At 37.0% G+C, this 22,194-nt stretch overlaps 2 protein-coding genes across 4 annotated transcripts; both read right to left on the reverse strand.

Moving 5' to 3' along the window:
- Positions 1 to 1,018: 1,018 nt before the first annotated feature.
- On the reverse strand, positions 1,019 to 4,669 carry LOC113702932 (deoxyribodipyrimidine photo-lyase-like). 2 transcript variants are annotated; one of them, XM_027224114.2, is made up of 9 exons: positions 4,199 to 4,667; positions 3,022 to 3,362; positions 2,695 to 2,935; positions 2,218 to 2,375; positions 2,069 to 2,105; positions 1,877 to 1,935; positions 1,673 to 1,754; positions 1,522 to 1,593; positions 1,019 to 1,352 (listed from the first exon to the last, which is right to left on the reverse strand). In XM_027224114.2, the coding sequence occupies exons 1-9, from the start codon at positions 4,520 to 4,522 to the stop codon at positions 1,212 to 1,214; spliced, it is 1,455 nt and encodes a 484-aa protein (XP_027079915.2). In that variant the 5' UTR covers positions 4,523 to 4,667; the 3' UTR covers positions 1,019 to 1,211. The 2 variants fall into 2 exon arrangements, with proteins under 2 accessions (XP_027079915.2, XP_027079917.1); XM_027224116.2 differs by lacking the exon at positions 1,673 to 1,754 and having other exon boundaries at positions 1,195 to 1,352; positions 4,199 to 4,669.
- A 9,651-nt stretch (positions 4,670 to 14,320) lies between these two features.
- On the reverse strand, positions 14,321 to 20,095 carry LOC140004136 (uncharacterized). 2 transcript variants are annotated; one of them, XM_072061742.1, is made up of 2 exons: positions 17,068 to 20,095; positions 14,321 to 15,605 (listed from the first exon to the last, which is right to left on the reverse strand). In XM_072061742.1, exons 1-2 carry the CDS (start codon positions 19,493 to 19,495, stop codon positions 15,562 to 15,564), a joined length of 2,472 nt encoding a protein of 823 aa, XP_071917843.1. In that variant the 5' UTR covers positions 19,496 to 20,095; the 3' UTR covers positions 14,321 to 15,561. The 2 variants fall into 2 exon arrangements, with proteins under 2 accessions (XP_071917843.1, XP_071917842.1); XM_072061741.1 differs by lacking the exon at positions 14,321 to 15,605 and having other exon boundaries at positions 16,741 to 20,093.
- Between the last annotated feature and the right edge of the window lie 2,099 nt (positions 20,096 to 22,194).

Consider the following 22,194-nt stretch of genomic DNA (forward strand, 5'->3'; position numbering starts at 1 on the left):
AGCCTGCCTGAAACCCGCTTGCGGGTTTCCCCCTTATGTAAAATGACTAAAAGCTGCGTTTCTGTTCTATTTATATCAAACACATACTCTCAAACCCTCCAACTAGCAATTTCAAATTCTTCATTTCATTGTCCAAATTTTCCAGTTTCGAGAGCACGCCACCCAAATACGCATTTTCTTCAACAGGTTGGCTCACTACGGGAACAGGTGCATCTCGATTTGGCTCGTCTCTGTAAATTGGGTTACACCATGAAAAGAACCCACATTCATCTTTTTCACACACAAAATATAACAATCCTTTCGATGGCTTTTTCGACTCAACAATTTTTAGCTTTGCCTTCCTTCGACAATTACATACCTTGTACTGGTATCGAAGACCTCTGCCTCCATTTCCCCCGCTTGTTGGTCGAGAGCTTGAGGAAAACATCTTGGGGTACTTTCTCCACTTTTCCTTCAGAATTTGCAGACCGAATATATACAAATTTTAACCTTAAGGCTTTGTTTCCTGCAATTCTTTTGCTAGCCAGCAAGCTCTGCTTGATTGATTACTTGCACAGGCTTCGAATGCTGCCTTCAATTTTCAATTTTGGCCGAACATGAAGACTCAGAAGAAACGGAAGCTAGTCTCTTATTATTAAAGAGTGAAGGCTAAAATAGGCATATCAGGTGAAAGTTTGTGGTGGAAATCTGTTTTTCGCATATGCACGCGCCTTTGCAGTTCGTTTAAGACACACGCCGAATATTTGACGATTTCCGTCCACTTTTCAGGTTAATTCAAACCACGGGGTATCGACTGGTATGATATGAAACCACAGGGGGTTTTTATGTATGATTGCTTAATCACAGGGGGCTTTTTTGTTGTTTACCCTTTTTTTTTTCGTTTTCTGGTCCTTACTTGAAGACGAGGGATTTTGTTTTGCTTTACATTTTGGTTAGAGAAGCACAATATTTGAGTCAATGAAATCCTCCTCTCCCACTAGGGAGTCGAAGAATTCGATTTCAACAAGAAAATCAAAGCTACACATGAACAGATATTTGAAAGAGCTCGAGAGATAAATCTACAAACGAAAGAAACCACCAAAGGGTTGTAAATTGTTCCAGGTAACGAGACTCAAAAACAGTTTCCACCAGCTCACTAACACGAATGCCCTCGAGCAAACACACAATCAATCTAAATGCTACTGGCAGAATTCCTTTGCCTGATGGTTCAGCTAGATTTCTGCCTTTCTTTTCTTACTCTCACCTGCTAACCTTTTCACGTATGCAATGTACCCATCAACATCAAATTTCCTCTTGCAGCCGGCGTAGTTCATATACCTTATTTTCCCAAAAACTGGACGCTCCCGCCAACCCTGTGTGTAGTGTGTAGACAACACAAGCACATATCGTTGAGAATGCAGCGAACACAGAACAGGATCTCTGGTAACACTCAGCACACAGAGCATATCTTAACTAAGGGGCATTGGCATGCAATTCAGGATTACCAAAGTAAAATGCCAGAAGAAGGTTCAGATTACCAACCTGGTCATGTACACCGCAAATTGACCACATGCAGCCTACATAACCATTTGGATCCCTCCCGTCAATTTCGTACTGCAGATAAAAGTCGATGAGGTTCAGATCTTGTACTATGATCAGAATTTTAACAAAGTATTTTTTGTCAGAATTTTGCCTTGTCATTTAAAGTTATAGCAATTGCAAGAGCTTCTGTAGGACCACTTGTCCATTCGAGAATCTTTTTTGCCCAGTACATTCTGCAAATTATTTTGAAACAAAAAAAAAAAAAAAAAAGAGAGGATAAAACAAAACGAGATACAAAGGATGAGAGAAATCACAACGGTAACAGTCCAGAGCAAGCAACATCAGAAAAACCTGCCTCATAAAACCGTGCATCTTCCCATAGTGAACCATCTCCAATTGAGAAGCATTCCAGAGCTGCAGGTCAGTAAAGTGAGTCAGCACAAAATTGAGTCAATAATCAGAGAACATTATGGCTGTGTATAAAAGCACCGTAAAGGTGTATTGCTATTCTGAGTTACTATATCCAAATTGATATCTTATAGCTTACAGGGTCTGCAGTTTGTGCCTTCTCCAATTGTTGCATCCTGCAAAAGCAATGGTCTCAAAACTATCATCTTATACAGCAGATGGCAGTCATTGATCAATAGTATTAGAAACCTGTAGTGTGTATAACACATAAATAGCAGTCTCACATACGTGTATGTATGTTCACGTTTATCAGAAGCATGATCCATCAAGGTCTTGCGTGCCCATTCCCATGCCCCCTGTAGTGAATCATAATGGGGCTGATAGAAGCAGAAGTTATCAGCTAGTTCTCTGCGTACAATCAACTCCTCTAAGAATGTGTCAACTCCCTTCAAAGCAGCAGGTTGTACCAAATGAGCTTCGTGTCAAGTATAAGACAACAGAGGAAATGAAAAGGAGAAGAGAAAATTCAACCAGAGACATATACAAAAATAAACTGCAGCATAACGAGGCAGCTAGACACACACAGTTAAAACAAATCCAGGCAAGCAGCACCACTAAATTTCACAATCAATGAACATACATGAATTATCCAGTTGGATGATAAAATTGAGTGATCAACTATGCCAGTGAGGAGAAGAACATTAAATAAATTTGATGTAAAACATCTTAGGTGTAAACACAATATCAATTAAATCCATTGAAAACCTGTGGAGATAGTGTCCGAACTTTGCGTGCCTCTAAGGCACACCGCTGTGCTGCTATCTGCCCAAAATGCAGATAAGGGGAGAGACCAGAGAGTGCTTTGGGCTTTAGCGGATTATTCCGATCCATGGAATAATTCTTCAATCTGGCAGTCAAGAACCCATTTTTACTCCCCATCAATACTTCCATAGCAGCATCCTCACCTGGTTCACACCATGCAATTTCAGGAACTTCTGCTCCTTTCCTGGTCATATAGTCAGAAGTGCAGAAACTCCTACCTCAAACTAGAGCAAAATCAACAATTCATTAAAATTTTTAAGAGCATCTTACCTTACAACATCTGCAATTAGTCTATCCCAGTCTATAAAATGATGCAGAATAGGCCACTTTCTTTTTGAAGGCCCTAGTGTTGGAAAATCAATGAGGTACTCAGGAAGCAATTTATTGATTTTACCCCTTATGGTCTTAGCACCATATTCCAATTTATCAGATGCCACCCAAATAGGCACTACATTGTGTGCGTCAACTTCATGAACTGATACTGAATCTTCCAACCTCTCAGTAATTGTTTCTTTCCAATTCCTGACCTCCCTTAAGGGTGAAAAGTCTGTCACCAAAAGTGAAGCCCCGCATTCTTTCAAAAAATTGGGAATTGTGTCCAGTGCTTCCCCCTAGTTAAACCAAACCACAAAAGGATCAGTCTGAAATTCTTGAACCCATTAATTTGTCTGCTTATGTACAGATGTATAATTCAATACTGTCTGCCAATCCTCACACGAAATTCACCATCCAACTAGTAACGACCATTGAATAAATACGGTTTTGTTTTTTAGAAGACAAACTTAACAAGTGAGACACTGAAATATATGATCCTTATATCCCCTCTATCTCAGTAGGGCTACTCTTTACAATGACAATCAGCTATTCTTCACGTGTCCTGCCCCAGTTAAACAAAATGTAAAATTTTTACTACTTCAGCATAAAGTTTAAGTCTTTTCAATCTCTAATCGTCCAAGAACTAGTTTGAACTTTGAACCCTCCAGATTTTCATTTCTCAATCACTATATCAGCAACCAAATAAAGCAACAGAGCCCATTAACTGAAATCCCTACTGATTTTCTCGCTCACTTACTCCAACCATTCATCCATGTGGGAAAATCAGTAAATTTATGAAATTCCATAGCACCAACTTTTTAAACCAAAATCTATGAAATTCCATAGCAACATTCTTACACCCATGCCAAAAGCCAACTCTGAGCTATGACCAGTGCTACACAAAGCCACCATACCGACAAAGTTAAATTGCAGCTTACAGAAAAAATGCAGGATGATGAATAACTATATTCTCTTTGATAATCATAATTGGGTCAAAAACTACTTGGGTCACCAAACCGACAAACTGCATATGGAACTTATTAAAATCAGATCAGGGTACACTACACAAGTGCTATATCAACGATCTCAAACGGGTGAGGCTTAAAATCTTCAACGGGTAAACTGGTCATACCTGAAACAGAAAAAAGGGGATATTGAGAGACATTCCTTGAAGATTTTGATGAAGCTTTTGAAGGCCTCTAAGCATAAAACCCAGCTGTCTGGCTTTGGCACCCAAGAAGGAATCAAATAGATTGAAAGCTATGGCAACGGGTACGTCGGCCTTATTTGCTTGATCAACTGCGTGGATCAAAGCCCAGTTATCTCGCAGCCGTTGATCTCTGAACATCCAGTAGACTACTGGACCCTTAAGTTTCTCCCGGTCAATGGATGGCCCTGATGCCTGTTTCAGAACTCGGATTCGACCCTGCTGAATTGATGCCATTGAATTGGCCATTGATGGTGGTGGTTAATGGCGGCGGAGGTTAACCGGAAATGGCTTAGCGTGGCCGAGGAGGAAGAAACGGGGAATTGGTTCGGGCAGGTAGCAGAAATGGAGGGAAAATAAACGGTTGACGGTTGTGGTTTAAAATCGGGCACGTAACGGCTTTTCATCCAAGATCTATTTAGTGCGAAATAACTTTTAAGAATTTAACAAAAGAATTTCCCGCTAATATTTTTTTTCATTTTTCCGTCTATGCACAACAAACTAGTACTACTACTTTACTAGTAAATTTTTAAAAGAAACAGGATTTTGGGTATGTTGTTTTAAGCTAATTTTGACTTCGAACTTAAACGAAAAAGGGAATAAATTAGTTGTTGGGAAGTAGGGATGAAGTAACATAAGTTTCTCAAGAATTATTTGAAATGCTAACTAATAAAATTCTCAATACTGTTCTTAGTTCTTACACTTAAATTACATTTAACATAGAAAATATTTTGATGATAGTTATATATATATATATATATATATATATATATAAGAGTTAGAGTGTATAAATGTCTTTACTTAGTTAATTTGTGTCTTTTTTTGATTGTTGGTAAAACAACTTACTCCGTTTGGATTCCTCATTTTTTGAAAAACAAGTTTTTTATATACAATGTTACAGTAACACACAAATAAAAAAAATTTTAAAAATATCACATCCATACAATATATCAAAAACAACTTCAAATATACAAAAATAAAATAAAAAATAAAATCTATACCATTTTTTCTTCCATCTATCACCATCACCCACCACCACCACCCTTATCCACCACAGCCACCATCCTCTTCTTTTTCCTCTTTCCTCGCCCTCTCTCTTCCTTCTCCTGTTTTCTCTCCATTCACCTTCCCTTCCCCTTTCCTGCCATATCCCACCCCTTCTTTCCCCTTCCTATGATCTAGCCATAATGTCGTGACCAAAGGTTTTGATCTAGTCTCAGCCAAATCGGGAAAGAGGGAAAAGGGAAAGGTGAGGCATGGCGGGGAAAGGGAGGGAAAGGGGAAAAGAGAAGGAGGAGGAAGAAAGAGAGAGGTGGCGACGATGGTGGGCTAAAAATAATACAAAAATTTTTAAACTTTAAAAATATCCCAAAATATATCCCAAAAAGACATGAAAAAACTTCATGAAAAAACATCTACAATAAAAAGTTTTTCATACACTATAGTAAAATATTTAAAAAACAATCAATCCAAACAGACCTTACTTGCATTGTATGTTATTTTACTTATTTATTAATTTATTGAAGTGATGACACTAAGGGCGAAAAAGGAGAAAGTTTAAGGTTTAGCTATTGTGTCCGTTCTCCATAGTCAAATATTTATATCCACAATATTACAATTGTACATTTAGGTCCAAGTTCCTCTCTTTTCTCCTTCCTCCCCATTTTAAAAGACCATTTCTAGTCTCTATTCAAACATTTTTATCTTCTGAGTGAATTACCTTTTTTTTCTTGCTCCCTTCAATTTAAACTGGACAATTTTGTAGAGATGCTCGATGGTAGAATATATTGTTAATTTTTTCGTAAATTACGTCCTCAGTCGACTTCATGATTCTATGTTTGAGTATGCAAAATAACGTGGGAAACGGCCGTCTCTTTTTTTCTAAGGTAAAGATTGAGGTTAAATCCTACTATATTATGCAGCTCAAACACTAATTACACCTACCATATCGTTCATAACTGCATAGGCCATTACAATTGAACATTTCAAAATATATTTTTTGTTAATTCTCCTATACGTTTTTAATCTTTTTTTTTTCTGACACATTTTTACTTTACATAATCATGTAATAAAAAATATTATAGTAACAAGTGTAGTTGACCATCAAAAGAGTTTTAAAATTTTACTTGGGAGCAAATCCCTTGGTCTGCATTCTAAAAAATCTAGACTTTTCTGAAAAAGTTTGCCATGCACCCGTCTGGACCGATGGTGATTCAGTCCCCTCCGAATTCCCCGTCCATAATAGATTCTATCGTGTTAAAAAAAAAAAAAATGTTATAGTACTAAATTTTTTTTTTTTTTTAAATCCAAGTATAGCTAGTTGTCAAAAGCCCTTTCCCTTTAACATTGAAAAGCCCAATGGGTAATAATATCAAACAGGCTAGCTAGATGAGCTAATTTGATCGCGCATCTTTAGTTGTGAATTGGATAACGGAAGATACCTATCCGGCGGCCCTTGATTCGAGGCGGGAACCCACTAGGTGACTGAATATCTATGTACATGCCCATTACTTTTGGCCCAATTCTTTAAAGTGTGGCTCTGTTTAATTACCCAATTTAGCATTTCAATTTAGTGGATTCAGATTTTAATAAGTCGAAATGTGTTTGATAACAAAAAAATAGAATATCTAGCTTAATAAATTAAGTGGTATTAAGTGATAAACTATACATTTGTCACTTAACACAAAATATACTCAAATGATAACATTCTAACACGTAACACTCCAGTAACTTAATAGATTCAAATTTTAAATTTTTTCATTCAGCCTCCTACGAAGCAAATTATCTCGTGTTTAGAACCAAAAACCATGTGCGGTTTCTCCTACAATTGTTGGCAATTGATTGAGAGACGCTGTCCTCATCATCAATGAAAGTAAAGGGCGTGTATCTTCCTTTATTTTTGGCGTATTTTTGCTTGCTTTTGTACTGTATGTGCTCACATGTGAAACATTAGATGAACCAACCAGCTTAATCTAAACATTTGTGGGCCATAACCCCTCCTGGTACAGCCACATTTCTTTTGTAGTAAGCAACCCAATAAACATCTACTTACATGCCCACCTAATCTTATTATTATTTTTAAACCACGCAGGAGGACAATTTTGTCCTCTCATCATGACGCTGCATCGCGGTCCAGGGGAGGGTAATCACGGGTTTTCACGTGATGGCTGAGAAAAGAAAAAGTTTATGTGGGGGACTGGGGAAGGGGGTCCAAAATTATTATTGGTTTGATATTGCTCTATTACGTGTACAATTATACACCTAGCACTGATGGTATTATTATGTGAAGGAATAATCAAACCAAAAGTATGATTGACCCCAGAAAAAGTGGGGGGAAAAGATGAAGGCTAAATAATGCTGCCCATGTAAAATTAATTGGAGATCTCATCTAATCCCAAAAAAGGTGAGCAAAAAGCAAATCCTCCTTTGTCAACCTACATTATCAAACAAATCATATACCTGCACATATTACACCTACTAGACTATTATTCATTTGAATAGCTTTGGCATCTTTGGTTTAGTGTGGACCAACTAAGCCAAACATGTCAAGTCTTTTTTTTTTTTTTTGGTATTTTTGAATTTTATTAAATCTAGGGAAAAAGTGTTTGAAGTATGTGCAATTATAGGACCAGAGAAAGAAGAGATTAGTATCACTAATTACAGCAGTGATAGCGAATTAGATGAGACGAGGGAAAAAAGGAATGGCAGCAATCATTTCGTTCGTTGTTATGAAAGCTAAGTTCAAACTAAAAATTAAAAGTATCCTACTCCTACTCAAGTTGAGGGAGGATTGTGGTGGTTGCCGCGCCGCCGGGGGCGGGGGGCGGGGGGGAGCCCACGTTTTTCGGTCCATTGAGCATTGTTGCAGGAGATCCTGGGTTGTGCCCAACGTCCTCACGTGCTAGTAGGAACGTAAGCTACTCCATACCTGTGACATTTTTTTAATATTCTGCAAACAGCATTCCAGTACTAGAAAATATACCAACAATTTTCTAATTGCCATCATCATAATGTGACCCCAAAAGTAGAGAGGTGATAAAAAGTCAGTCATGAAACTATCCGTTTGCACGATTGAGAGCGTGTGTGCAAAATTAGGAGATGAAAGACTTTTTTGATACCGGGAATTTGTTCACTAGTTTTTATAAGATGGGAATGTCGTTCATGATCACATTTTATCAAATGATGTGTTTTTCGACCTTCACTTTTAAAATGAAATTCAAATTAGTAAAAATCTGATCTCGATATAAGTTTTCAATTGCTTTTTAGTTTGAAATTACCACATGGCTCGCTTTTTAGCTTGAAATTAGCCATTTTTTTATGTAATAAAAAAAAGAGTCAGATCCCACTTTTTTAGTAACAAAAAATGAATATTAATTGGATAAGATCTCATTTTTTTTAGATAAAAAATGATTATGGTTCGAGTTACATCCTTTTTTTTTAGAGGCAAAAATAAATATTGAGAGGGTCATTTGTTTAACTATAATTGGAATGTAAACTTATTCCCCTAAAAAATGATTATGTTGTGGGTCATGAGATGAATTTAGATTAGAAGTGATTAAAAATATAGGTTGATACTAAATTTTACTGACTTGATTTTGTAAAGGATATAAAATTACCATTTTAAAAGTGAATAGTGTAAATTTTTATTTCACAAAATGTGAGTAACGTTTTGAAAGATTTTCCCTTATAATTAACATATCGGAAATTAAGTTTAACAAGATTTAATTGAATTATATACTTTCAAAGTGTAAGCTGAAATCAGGGTTAATACAACAAATATTCCTACATTTCTGGGTTTTTTTTTCCAAAAAGAAATTACTGTCAGTTTTAAAATTCTACAACCGGGATATAATACATGTTCTTAGCAAATTTTTATATCTTGTAATCAAACGGAACCAAATTTTAATTAACTTTTAGAGTAAGCTAAGCATAAATCTGCTAACCACATGACTCTGCATGTGTATATGTAGAAGATTTCTAAATCTCGTTAGATTAGTCGATTTTCTTGTCAAAGTAGTTTACGAGTAAAGTAAATATAACTTTTTTTCATAGATAATCTAGAGTAAAAACTTATGAGAATTAGCTTTGTCATTTCTTTCCCCCACTTTTTTTGGGGTTCAGCAATATTGGTGATATTTATTCGGACATTCAAGTGACATCATCACACAACAACAGAAGCTCATGACGTCGTCTGTACGGACACAACACTTTGACCACGTGGATTTCTTTTTGTTCTTTTCAATTAAAATGTGAATTTTAATTATAGGTTAGCGTTAAAATCGAAGTCTGAAAGTTCACATTTAAAATTTGATATCTAAATTATAAATCTATTAAAATGTTTAATTATTAAGTTTTAAATCTAATATATTTGAGTGTATATTATATTAAGTGATAAATAAATATCTTATTATTTGTTTTTAGAAACAAATTTTGTCCAAAAAATTATGTATCATTTAATTAATTCAGATATTTGATTTTAATTTTTAATTATAAAACGTATTTCAACATTTAAAAAAATTGAATTCATTAAATTTAAATTTACATATTGTATTGAATTTAGTTATTCAACAGTGACTTGTCCCGTGAATGTACTGTACTACATTAAGCCGGCACGTGACTCGCGAGGCCTGAACTGAAAGTGATCCCTTGGGCCACAGTTCCCATGACCACTTGATACAATTGTAGGCCTATATTAATTGGAGTATTCCGTACAATCTTTTACCCAAAAATATGAGAAGGGTTAATTAAAATAAAATAAACTCCTTCCAAAAAAAAAAAAAATTTTTTTTGGCCTCTTTCTCACACTGCTCCATTGGATGTTAAATTGAATCAATCTACCCCATGCACGATTACAAGTTTCCCAATCAGTTATGAGAGGAGGGTGAGACAATCCAAATTTGGGCCGAATTTGTTATGACAATGCACGTGGTCTTATGAATTGACTAAATTAGCCTCCATATGCTATACAAATTTCACAAGAAAGTTATGAACTAACCTTTGAATTAATAAAACGAGCCAAGATAAACTCTGGAATACTAGAAAATAAATTACAATATTCTAACACATGTTCCAGTCGTAACAGAAATATAAATAACAATAACTATAAGCTCTTGCTATTCACGTTTCTTCGTTTTTGGGTTTTTATGTTGAAGGTTATACACAGATGCATCACATACTTTTAGAATAAAAGAGTGAATATAAGTGTTCTTTATTTCTTTGGCCACTATGTAGTCCTGTGATCTTGATATAGTCATAAAAAATTATTGACATCAACAATTACTAATTGGCACGTGCCCAAACTAATACTGATCATGTATACTGGGAGGCAAATTGCAATTTTTTTTTCCAGACACACGATATATTTTATACAACACTTATTCCTATTCTATATTAAGGGAAAGGAGGACTCAAAGGGATCAAGAGGTAATACAGTAGGGACTGAATCACCACCAGCTTGAACGAGTGCCTACGCACCCATTTGCAAAACATTTCATAAAATCTTGGATACTAAAATGTGTGTCAAGAGGTTCGATCCCTTAATCTACATCCAAGTAGAATCGTAAGATTCTATTGGTGGTCAACTACTTTACTTCTCTAGGAGTAGTTGGCCACTTGGAGGCGAACAGCGTTGCAGACTTATTGGCCAAGGAGGGAACCAAGCAGGACAGGAGAGGGACAGGAACTTTGTTTGTTTGACTATGCCCCTCAATTTATAACGGGAAAATTTCATAAACCTTCATTAGGTTTCTATTAATTTTACTGAGCCCTCCTGAAGTTTCAAGAATTACATTTACCTCTCAAAATTTGATATTTTGATAACCAAACCTTTAGAACTATATGTTTCCCCCGAATGACTGTAACTGATTTGGTTTAATTATATTATGGTCTTTTTAATTTCCAACCCAAAAATACGAAAAAACAATTGCTAATAATAGCAAATATAGCATGCAATATACTAGACCCCAGTGGGTAGCTCGGCTGGTTCCGACCCACTCGGCTGATTCCGATCGTTTGTCTTTACAGTAAAGTTCCAGGCTCGACATTCACTTGCTACCTTTGCTGGGCATTTTTGGGGCGAACTCTGCCCCCTGGGGGATTAGTCCGAGTGATTCTGAGATACCCCTCTAGACCGTAAAAAAAAAAAAAAAACTATAACCAGTTTGAAGTAGTACAATGCACGTCGTGAAAAACCAGATATACACCAAGAGATTCGGTGGCCAAGGCAGCAGAGAGTTACAACTTTACCATGATTCCAAATATACATCAAAGTTCTGCATTATTCTTGTTCGTGGGAGGGATGATGGTCCACAATCTGTACCACCCAAAAGAGTTGTAGTGATATGGAGCACTACTACTTCACGAGGGATATTGCCTTGACTGGTCCATCTCTGTCGACCCTCATTTTCCTGCTATCCACGGTCCGGTCAACATTCGTCTCTATTAGTAACAACCAATCTCCAATCTTCTTTTCTTTAATAGTATATAGTAGTATTGGTAGCAGCATGATTTATGGGAAAGAAGTAAATCGGGGATGTGTACAGTAGTAGTATTTCATGCCACATCCTTGGGCTGACATGACATATAGATATAGATTTTACGTGGATCCATCATCATTCATGGCCATGGAGGTGCTCACTTTCACACACACACAAACACATACATAGATGCGCACACAATGGCACCCAACTACACAAATGAATTCAATAATATTTAATGGTCATCAAATGTCAAACTTGAAAATTAGCACCAGGACACAAATTCATAAATACGCATATGTACGAAAGCGTAGTTTTTCGGCTGGGCGGGGAGCGTCGGTTGGACTTTGAATTGAAATTTGATATTGGAATGAGGCCAGAAGAAGAAGAAGAACCAATGAGAAGGCAAAGAAGGTAAGTCCAGTTAGTACGTGTGGGAGGAAGGAACAAGAAATAATTAAAGGTTTTGGTAAATGAGAAGCAGGTGGGGTTGGGGTTTGGTGGACAAACATAAAAGAGAGAGGACTTTGTGGCTGCAAGTTCAAAGAGTAACTAACTGCTCCTTAATATTTGGTCACAGCCCACACAAGAAAACATGCAAAATATCATATGTAGCGTACCATGTGAAACAACAGTACAAAATTAAAGTAGACACCTCCGTATCTTGCTTTGCTTTTTCTAAAGAAAGCATCATCTGCTACTATATATATTCTTTCTTTTTTCTTTTTTTTTTTTTTTGAATAAACGTGATAGAGACCCCTAATTTGCTGACATATCTCCCTTGGACGAATTGCATTGGTACCAGACTGTTTAGGACCACTGGTAACAAGAAGGCAGTTGGTTTGCAAAATTTAATGTGATACATACATACATACATGTACTTTTTTATATAGTTAAAAGAAAGAAAAAAACAAAAAAAGAAGCTCGTCTCCTTGGTTACGTGGACCTTACTCATCCTGTCCTGCCAAGTAATAAAATGTCCTTCTTGTTGGACGAACCAAAATTTGATAACTTATTAGGGGAGGGGAAAATGTCCTATATATTTATTTAATTAAATGTCTTGCTTCCAAAACTTTCAAGGAAGACGAACAATACCATCACCTAATTATAAGGAGAATGAGTGAGAGGTTAGGTAATTGAAGATGAGATTGAGAAGAAAAAAATTAATTACAAGGAAGGAGCATTGGATGGGAAAAGATTCTTGTAGAAAGAGAAAAATGTCGTCCTACATCAATGATTATACCTCCCTCCTTTATCTTGGCGGGTGAGTGGAGTGATGCATATTGGATAGCATACTGGGTTAAAAATATGATCAGTCTCCAAAAAAGCGAGAATTGTACAGTGGTCTGTCTTTAATTTAGTTGGTGAGTGGTCATTGTTAATTAACCTTTTTACGTTTAGACCCTGTAACTAATCTCTGCCGACAAGAATTTTTGTCCTTCCACTAAACAAGCAATTACATGACACAACCAAACCAAGTTGGTACCACCATCAAATGAATCTACAATACTACTGTACTACTAATTTCCCATTTCAACCGCCCTACTCTTCCTAGCTCACCATAAATAACCTTTCAAAAAAATTAATACTACTAATTCATCATTTCAATTAATTTCTACCTATTTGATGGGCTTCTTTTTTTTTTTTTTGGAACTGAAATTATCGTATGTATTTGGCCGTCCGGTCCGGCGTATTTAATCTTGTTCGGTGTCGAATACGTACGTCATTTCTTAATGGTGGTATTTTTCAGAGCGTCGCTGCTAGGTATAAGGACCATTACTGATTTTGATGGGAAATAGCACAAGGTTAATTCCAGACATGTTTCTTGGTAATTTCGGACCCGATGCATATATACGTTTACAAAGCAAGTTTCTTTTCTTTTGGATGACTGATATATATAGATAGGTATTAGTTACATGCGTTTATTGTTCTTTTTTTTTCATTTGTTAGTTTAGGTGTAAAATTGCAGCGACACTAATTAAGAGGTAAATAAATTATTTCAATAAATTATACACTGACAGTAAATAATAGTAATTTCTTCTTTACACTATCGGACATGAATGTATACATTAGACAAAACGTAAATAATTTGGGAATGACCTAATCCAGTACGATAATGCGAGTGAGTGCGTGACATTCAAAAAGCTCAGTGGGGAGTGGGGTTCGTAAAGTGAGGGATATCATATCATATCATATGATACAGCATAATTTTCTTTTGAAAATAACTACCTAGTCGTCCATTAAAAAAACAAAAGGATACTAATTGATATCGTAAGTAGTTCACTATTTACTACTACTACGAAGAAGAGACGTAAAATTGTCAGAGTCAGCTTTCCATTATTGGGAAAATGCTTTGCTTTAACTGATGATACCATCAGCACTGCAGCAGAGGCAGGGGTTAGAGAAGACTTGAAGAATCTAATAATAATGCTTCATGTGTTATGATGGAAGCATCGTTTGTTGACAACTACACCACCTTCTCCACTCCAAAAAAAAAATAAAAAAAAAATCAATCATACCAGTTGATGACAATTCGAGTGAAAGTACCGAGTTCTGCAACAGGCCACAAAACTTGCAATGCATAAAAACCAAGAAAGCTCGAACAAATATAATTGGCTTTCCAGAAAAGATCAGAAGAAAAACCACATGTTTACAGAGAGAGCCATATTATGGCATATATATATACATACCTTCACAATTGTGAATGATTTTGTGAAGTTATGGTTCTCACAACCTTAATTAATGAACCAAAATGTTCCATGGTGTAGAAGAGACGGGGGGATTATAGAAGAGTATGAAATAGCATCAGCAATTTTCTTGGCGTAAAACATTCTAGCCAGCCATACCAAAAACATAACAACAGCATACGTCTGTGCAGTTCCTCACATCCCTACTTCTAGCATTGGCCATGAAATACGAAGATCTTTCAACCAATAAATTTCAATATTAAATGAACCCGACTCCTTGGAAAGGTGACAACAGCAACAAACTTTTTTTTTTTTTTTTTTTTTTTGTTTCTCCCTGCAAACTCATCGTTTAAAACTAATCAAAAGCAGGCCTCTGTAACAACAATGAAATGAAACACCAGTCAGGTCATCTATATAAGATTAAAATTGCAACAACAAAACAGAAGGCATCACGATGATACGAACGATGAAACGCTAGTCATCTATAAGATTGAAATTTAACAACATCATGATGTATGATGATCATATCATGGGAACTGGCATAGGAAAATATGTGGATAAAAATTATAATACCATTACCAAATAATGATGATTCTTTGTTTCTCAAAGCTATCTGGAACCAGCAAAATTAGTTACCCTTTGTTGCCAAATCACTGTCAAGCATCTTTCGTATTGCTTCATGCCGACAGCTTCTTCTGCTTTGGGTCCTCTCGCAACCTTTTCAGCAATCATGGGGAGCATCATCCGATGACTCTGCATGAACATCACAAGCTTTGAAATGTTTAAAAGAGAAGTTAACCAAAGATGATTTAACTTAAGAGCCCTTTTTCTCTCTCTCCCCATAAGGACCATAACCACCAAAAATTGGAAATCGACCTCCACTGCACTGCTTTTCCTGTGGGGCTCCAGCCTTGTCAAAGCTGGAAGTTCGTAGGAAATCATGAAATAGCAAGTCTCATAGGTTGACCCTAGTTGCAAATTTTTGTTTTGCCACCATATGGATCCAGTGCACTCTGGCCTTTTTACAAGAACACCGTGAAACTCAAATCATACCCTTTCTTGGATCCTCTACGTGAAATTCTCCTTTTAAATCATGATCTCACCGTTTCACTACCAACCAAGCATCCTATGGCGGTCTCTCTAGTCTGAAATTGTCCCCAGCAAATGCTTCTGCCATCAGAGGTGAAAATATTCCATTAGCATAAAACTAGCATCTTTTTTCAGATAATTGCAAGATAAATTTATCTAGACAAGACAATTAAACCGAACTAGAGCTGTCAAGAGGCAGACAAATGTCATCTCTCTTACCATTCTTGCAAAAATGAATACTTGTTCAAAAGACAGGAAATAACACAGCAAGTAAATTAAGAATCTTGTTTGTATGGGATGGAAGTCAGACTGAAGGATTTCTGTACACTATGCATATGATCTGTGTAAATATATCATTTTGGTAACAAAGGGCAAACAACTTTAGCAGGCAATTGAAAGGCATATCATTCAAAAAGGAAGATCAAGCTATTGACAAGGACAAAAACCACTCCTAGTTATGAAAACTCACCCAATATTACAGTTGTATTACAGTTCCTTGCCTGCCTCCTTTGTCCAGAAAACCATCACTTGCTCGGAGTGGTGTTAGATTTGCAGGAAACTGGTTCCCTATTCCATGATGGCACGGGAAACTGGAATGGGAAGAAAGACTATAGCTAATACTTACCTTCAATCTGGATGACCCTTTTAGGATGGACATCAAGAGATTTGACGCAAGTTCGCTTAAGAGTGTCATCATTAAATAGGAAAATTAACCCGTTGGATTGAGGGATTCTGAGACTTTCTCAAAATAGCAGGAATTGTGATCTTGAACTACCAGAAACAGAGATGAACTTGAAAAGGTGTTGTATTGAATACAAGATTACTTAGCAGAAGAGGTCCCAACACCTTTCAAAATAAGGAAGGATTGAGGGGTTAAGAACTCGGTGATCTTGCAATTTTTCTGACAGAAACATTTCTGGCACAAACTTAAAAGACAGCAAAATATGGCTGGGTAAATATCAAGTTTTATGAAGCTACTCATTCCAAAAAAAGTACTCTGTCCAGTCTAAAGCTCATAAGAGTGTAAATAGGGTTCAGCTGCAGCTGAAGTGCAAAGCACAAAAGAGGTAGGAAAGCAGATCAGAAATTTTTGACAAGAAGCCAAATCAAGGAGAGAGAGTTCCGAAGAGAAACATAAACAGCACAAAATGAACAAGTAATAAATTTTATGAAGACAGTAAGGTTTGATCTAAAACACATGGCAAAAAGAAAGAAATTCGCTATAAATGGTTTTCATTCCAAATTAATGAAGGAACAAAAATGTTACATCATCCTTTCTATCCTGCAAGCTCTATTCATGACTTATCTTTACAAACAAGAAGTTACCCTCCATAAGGAATTGCTGATAACATCAAATAATATCCTCCTCTCTTTCAACCAACTGCGCCGAAATCTTCTTAAAGAAACAAAAGTAGGACTACCGAGTTGTAGAAAGAATTAATTAAAAATTCTAGAAAATTTAGAATGATAGAAAAGAGAAGAAACAATGAATGTTACACAGAGGAAGTATCAACAAAAACATCATTGAGCACATCGTCCTCACCGTTAGCCAAAGCAAAGAGCTCTGCATCCCTATCTTCTTCACTGGAAAAATCCCGCCTCTCAAGCTTTGAATGAGCTGCAATGAAGATCAACTTCTGAGCCCTGTCCATGCCTACCCTTGAATGGGAATGAGCACTCATCCATTTCAATAAAGACCAATTGCATCTGAACCCACAGGACGTCGCATGAAGGAAAATCAGTCTGACTGCAACTTTCCCCAAGGACTTGAACTCTGTAAGATAAGTTTCCCATACAAGCCTACTACTTTGCGGATTGGCAATTTTCATCTTCCCCGTGTTAGGATCCTTCTGTCTCAACTGTACAGCTTGGGCATAAACAGAATCAAGTCCTTCTGTTCTCCATTTCATGAGCTCCATCAATGCAATGTGAGCTTCCTCCCTAGATACAAGCCTGGTAATGAGTTTATCAACATCCTTCTCTTGCTCTGGTGTCAAGCATTTGAAAGGTGGCAAGTACTTCCCACTAGTGTCCCTGATCAAATACAGAGGATCCAAAATGAATGCAGCAGCCCAGGCCGGATGATAGTTCTTTTTAAATCTCCTTTCAATTATTTTCTCCACAAGCCCTTCAGCAATATGAAACTTAGAACACCATTCTTTGACCTTCAACTTAAGTTCCTCCCAAAGAGGAAGGCATTGTCCAACCCTTGGCTTCTCTGTCTCAATATCCTGCGCCATGACCTTGATCAGTTTTACTAATGAATGTACAGCTTCCAATTCATTCCAAAAGTGCGGATTCCTCATCATCTCTTCAATATCACTAGCAATTGGTTCCTCCATCGAAACAATCTTATACGACTCATCATGTATTACCAACTGAAGTGCCCGTGCATAACTCAAAATATCCTCCACCATAGTGTAAACAGGCCCAAAATCCGAACCCTCAAAGCCACGCAAAGGTACTCTCAGTAATCCAGCATGTCCATACTCTTGCAACTGATACTTATGAAAGCTGTTCCTTATCTGAGACTTACTATTGACGAAATTTGCAAGTTTTAAACAATTCTCAGTCACATTCTTGAACAACGGAAGCTCTTTGCTCAAGTCCTTAATCAAACTACAGAACCCTTGATACTGACAAGAAAGATTAACCATCCAATGATTTTGGTTTTCTAAATTTCTCAATGCCTTGGCCTTAAACTTGTCAGCGACAATGCCCGCACATTGTTGCACGTTATTCCCACAAATTTCTGTGACAGTGTCCCATAACACTTCCTCTGCATACTTTGAGGGCACAAAACCACTGGTAAACACTGCCCTCCTAAACACACTGGTCCCATTGGGAAGATTGACAGCCAAATTCACTAAATTCTCCTCTCCCACATACCCATAATTCCTCGACTTCCAACCATCAGAAGCAATCTGGAAAAACATGGCATCCCTAATTTTGGCCTCAGACTCGGCCCTAGCTTCCTCATACTTGTTATCCAATCTGGACCCGGAAAAGTCCCTCCCTGAAATTGCAGGCAGACCAACCTGGTTAAGAAATGCCTTAAATTTAGGATGCTCAAGACTTGAAAATGACACTGTCCCACAACACTCATACACCCAATCAGCAAGATAGTCAAGTGCAGAATCAATTTGGTTCTTGCTCAATGCCGGACCATGCGATGTTTTAGGACTCTTCAGCCTCTTCACATCATCCTTCAACCTGGCCAATGCTCCCAAATCCTCTTTCCCACCTGATAACATCAAATGCTGCTGATGTTGATGTTGTTGTTGAGAAGCAGCAGCAAACATGGCACCTCCACCACCGCCGCTACTACTAGCAGCAGCAGCAGCAGCAGTGACGACAACAGTACTAGTTATAGGCGGGTATGCCAACTCGACTGCAAATCTCGAAGGATCAACAATAGCCAATGGTGGAACTTGATAAGCGCTCGAGGTAGGAGTAGCGCTCGACGGCGACAAGCCAATATTTACAGCACCACCACGGCCTCCACCAGCGCTACGCTTGCGGTGGTTGTGGTGTGGCTGTTGTACTTGGGAGGAAGAAGGAGGCGATGAGGACATGAAATTGACAGTAGGAGTGGATGAGGAGGGCATAGAAGAAATGGACTTGACAGCAGTACTAAAATTGGGACAAGTACCCCTCTTGAGATGCTCAGAGGCAGTTCTTGAAGGGTTGGATGCGGAAAAAACAGCTTCACAGAGGGAACACCTGAGCTTGACAGCCTTAGGCAAACCAGTATCAGAATTGTGAACCAAAATAGGTTCGAGATGAGCCCAGTACCAAGCCCCTTTGCCCTTTACAGCTTTCGTCCGTACCATCACCAAACCTTCATATCTCTTGTGAACTGCCTTGGCTGTCAGTTCATCAGCTGATAGGGATGCCGAGGTGGCCGTTGCTGTTGCTGTTGTTGTTGATTCCAGAGCTGCCTGCGTGTTAGTGTTGGTTGCTGCAGCCATTAATATTATTTCTCGCTTTCCAGCTTCCACTCCCAACTCTGTGTGTGTGTGTGTTTTGAACGTGTATTACTATGTGGGAAAAATGGTAGTAGTTTTTTTTTTTTTTTAAAGGTTTTGTTTTTCCGAGTAAATTAAGTGGTGCAAAGGTTTTTGAAAGTGCTAAAGAAGAAGAGAAATCGGTACGAATTGCTGATGAAGGGTTGTTAACTCAGGGATGATGTAGCTTTGACATGGGGGGGGGGGGTTTGCATTCAGCCGGGGAAGGTGGCTGGAGGTGGAGGAGAAGAGGGTGGCTGTTGCCGGTGGTCCATGGAGGACTCCGGCAGTGATCCGGTGGTGATGCTGGCTTTCTTTCTTGTTTTTTTTGTTTTCTTATTTAGTTTCCGAGGTGGGAGGAACCAATGAAGGGACGAGAGAAAGTGGGATGGTAGCAATGGGGGTGTGGAGAGGAAGGAAAGGGGGGGAAGCTGGGGGTGGAGGTGGGGTTTAGTGAAACTGTCAAAGAATCTGCGGGAGAGAGAGGAGAGAGAGAGAGAGAGGGAGAGAGTGGTGAAAGGGTTAGCTGAGCTGAGCTGAGGACTACAATACAATGGTGAGAAACGAAGAAAGAAAATAGTACTCTAAGCTTCTAGTTTTGTAGTAGCAGTAGTAATAGGAGCGTAGAGGAGTAGTACTGCCACTACTACTCCACGAGTGAAGTAACAGAAGGGCACGCGCCTTTTTACCGTAGATGTCTAAGATGAATAGAAGCTTCCAAACCCTTCCTCCACCGCCTCCTCCTCCTCAGTTGCTGCCCGTGGACAAAATCTATGGAGTAATTGACATCACCCTAGTCCTCCTTTTTTTTTTATTATTAGCAAAAGAAAAAGATAATTTATATTACTTGGACTTCTTAACGTCGAAATTTTAATATCTAAATTTTACTTAATTAAAAAAATATAATTTGAAATAATTACTATAGCACTTTTTGTGATGTGATGTATGTGAGATAAAAAGGTGGTTGAAAATATAAAAATGTGGGTTAAGAAATGTTTTTATAATGTAAACGAAATATTATTTGAAATAATTTGCTATCCAAACAAATGTTTTAGAGACTTGTGCTATAATTTAGAATTTTACGTGATCAAGTCACCATGTATATAGCCTGTTTGAATTGCATTTTTGAAAAGTTTTTATAGAAAAATAATAGTATAACTCTATTTTTTGGCCTGTGATGCATGTGATATAAAAATATAAACTGGATCATGTCTTAGTCGATTTTTATTCAGAAACTCAACAAAAAAAAATCATAAAAATTGCAATTCATACAATTGAAAATTTTCAGTTAAAGAGGTCGAATTGATATACATTTTGAAAATTTAATCTAAGAGCAAATTTGGTTAGAAAAGCTAGGTAAAAGAGCTTTTATATTTTCTGTAATTTGGAACTATGATGTTTTTACATTTGATTGAATGAAGCTTTGGAAATAATGGTAAAGGAACTTGTCGGATCATTACCATTGTTTTTAGTACAAAAAGAAAAAGGGAAACAATGTCCCAAGATTTAGTTTAACTTGTAGGTGCATTGTTTAGATGACATTGAAGTTCTTGATTCAGCTCTCTCGAGTTCTTCCCTCTTGAATAATTAAAATATATATATATATATACACATACCCAAACACAACAGTAACGCATCATAAATGAAGCTTGTTATTCATATATATATATAAATAATATTGGCTTGAGGACCAAAAAAAGACCAAGACATCAAATGAGAATTCTGAGAATTAAATCACAAATAGAGAGTAAAATTAGTTTCTCTTAGGGTTTAATATCATTTCTTAGTCCTTTCTTCTAAATTTTAGAAGTGACATAAGTTACTTTCCAAGTCAACTAGTTGAATTATTTTGTTCACGTGAGTAGAGGTATCAATCACAATTCAATTATATTGACTCTTCCAAACTCATTCACTAATAAGTGGACCTAGATATGCAAGAAATTTTGAATGAATCTAAATGGGTATCCAATTAAACCCATTTAATTGATAGATAGCAAGTTGACTAGGCACACATATTTATATCAATGTAAAAATAATTATACATTTAAACTCAATTTTTAGTGGGTGTTAAGCAGATAAATTTGAACTCTCTACCAATCTAATAATAAAAAAATGTTATTACTTCTTATCAAATAACATGTGAGAAAATTTTTTTAAAAAAAGTAAAATTTCGAATGAGTCATAAATGAATACCCATTTTTTTAATGGATTGACTCATTTTGATCTATTTATCAAATGGATATAAATGAATTAACCCAATTTTACCCATCACTGCCCAATTATAATTCTTCGCCAAAGTCACTCATCTTGACACCTGCATGTTAAGTCATCAATGACTCTCCTCTTAATGGTATTCATAATGGTAATTTTGAAATTCAATGCACATTTAATGCTGAAATCAACAACTAGATGGGAGAGTGGTTAAAACTTGATATCATACCAGGTCTTTGAAGGGTGTCATCACATTCTTAAAACTTGAAGGTAGGATTCTGTAATTACAACGAGGCTCGGAGGGTGCAAGTGCAATTTAACGTAAAGAGAAAGCGGTTAAATTCCAGTTTTCAGATAATTGTATGAGCTTTTAAGCACAGTAATATTTAGTATTTGACAAAACATGGCGTATTGGTTAGAAAGTTGACGTTTTTATGAGTTGAATAATAATA

The sequence above is a fragment of the Coffea arabica genome, chromosome 8e (genome assembly GCF_036785885.1).
Source record: "Coffea arabica cultivar ET-39 chromosome 8e, Coffea Arabica ET-39 HiFi, whole genome shotgun sequence".
Taxonomy (NCBI): domain Eukaryota; kingdom Viridiplantae; phylum Streptophyta; class Magnoliopsida; order Gentianales; family Rubiaceae; genus Coffea; species Coffea arabica.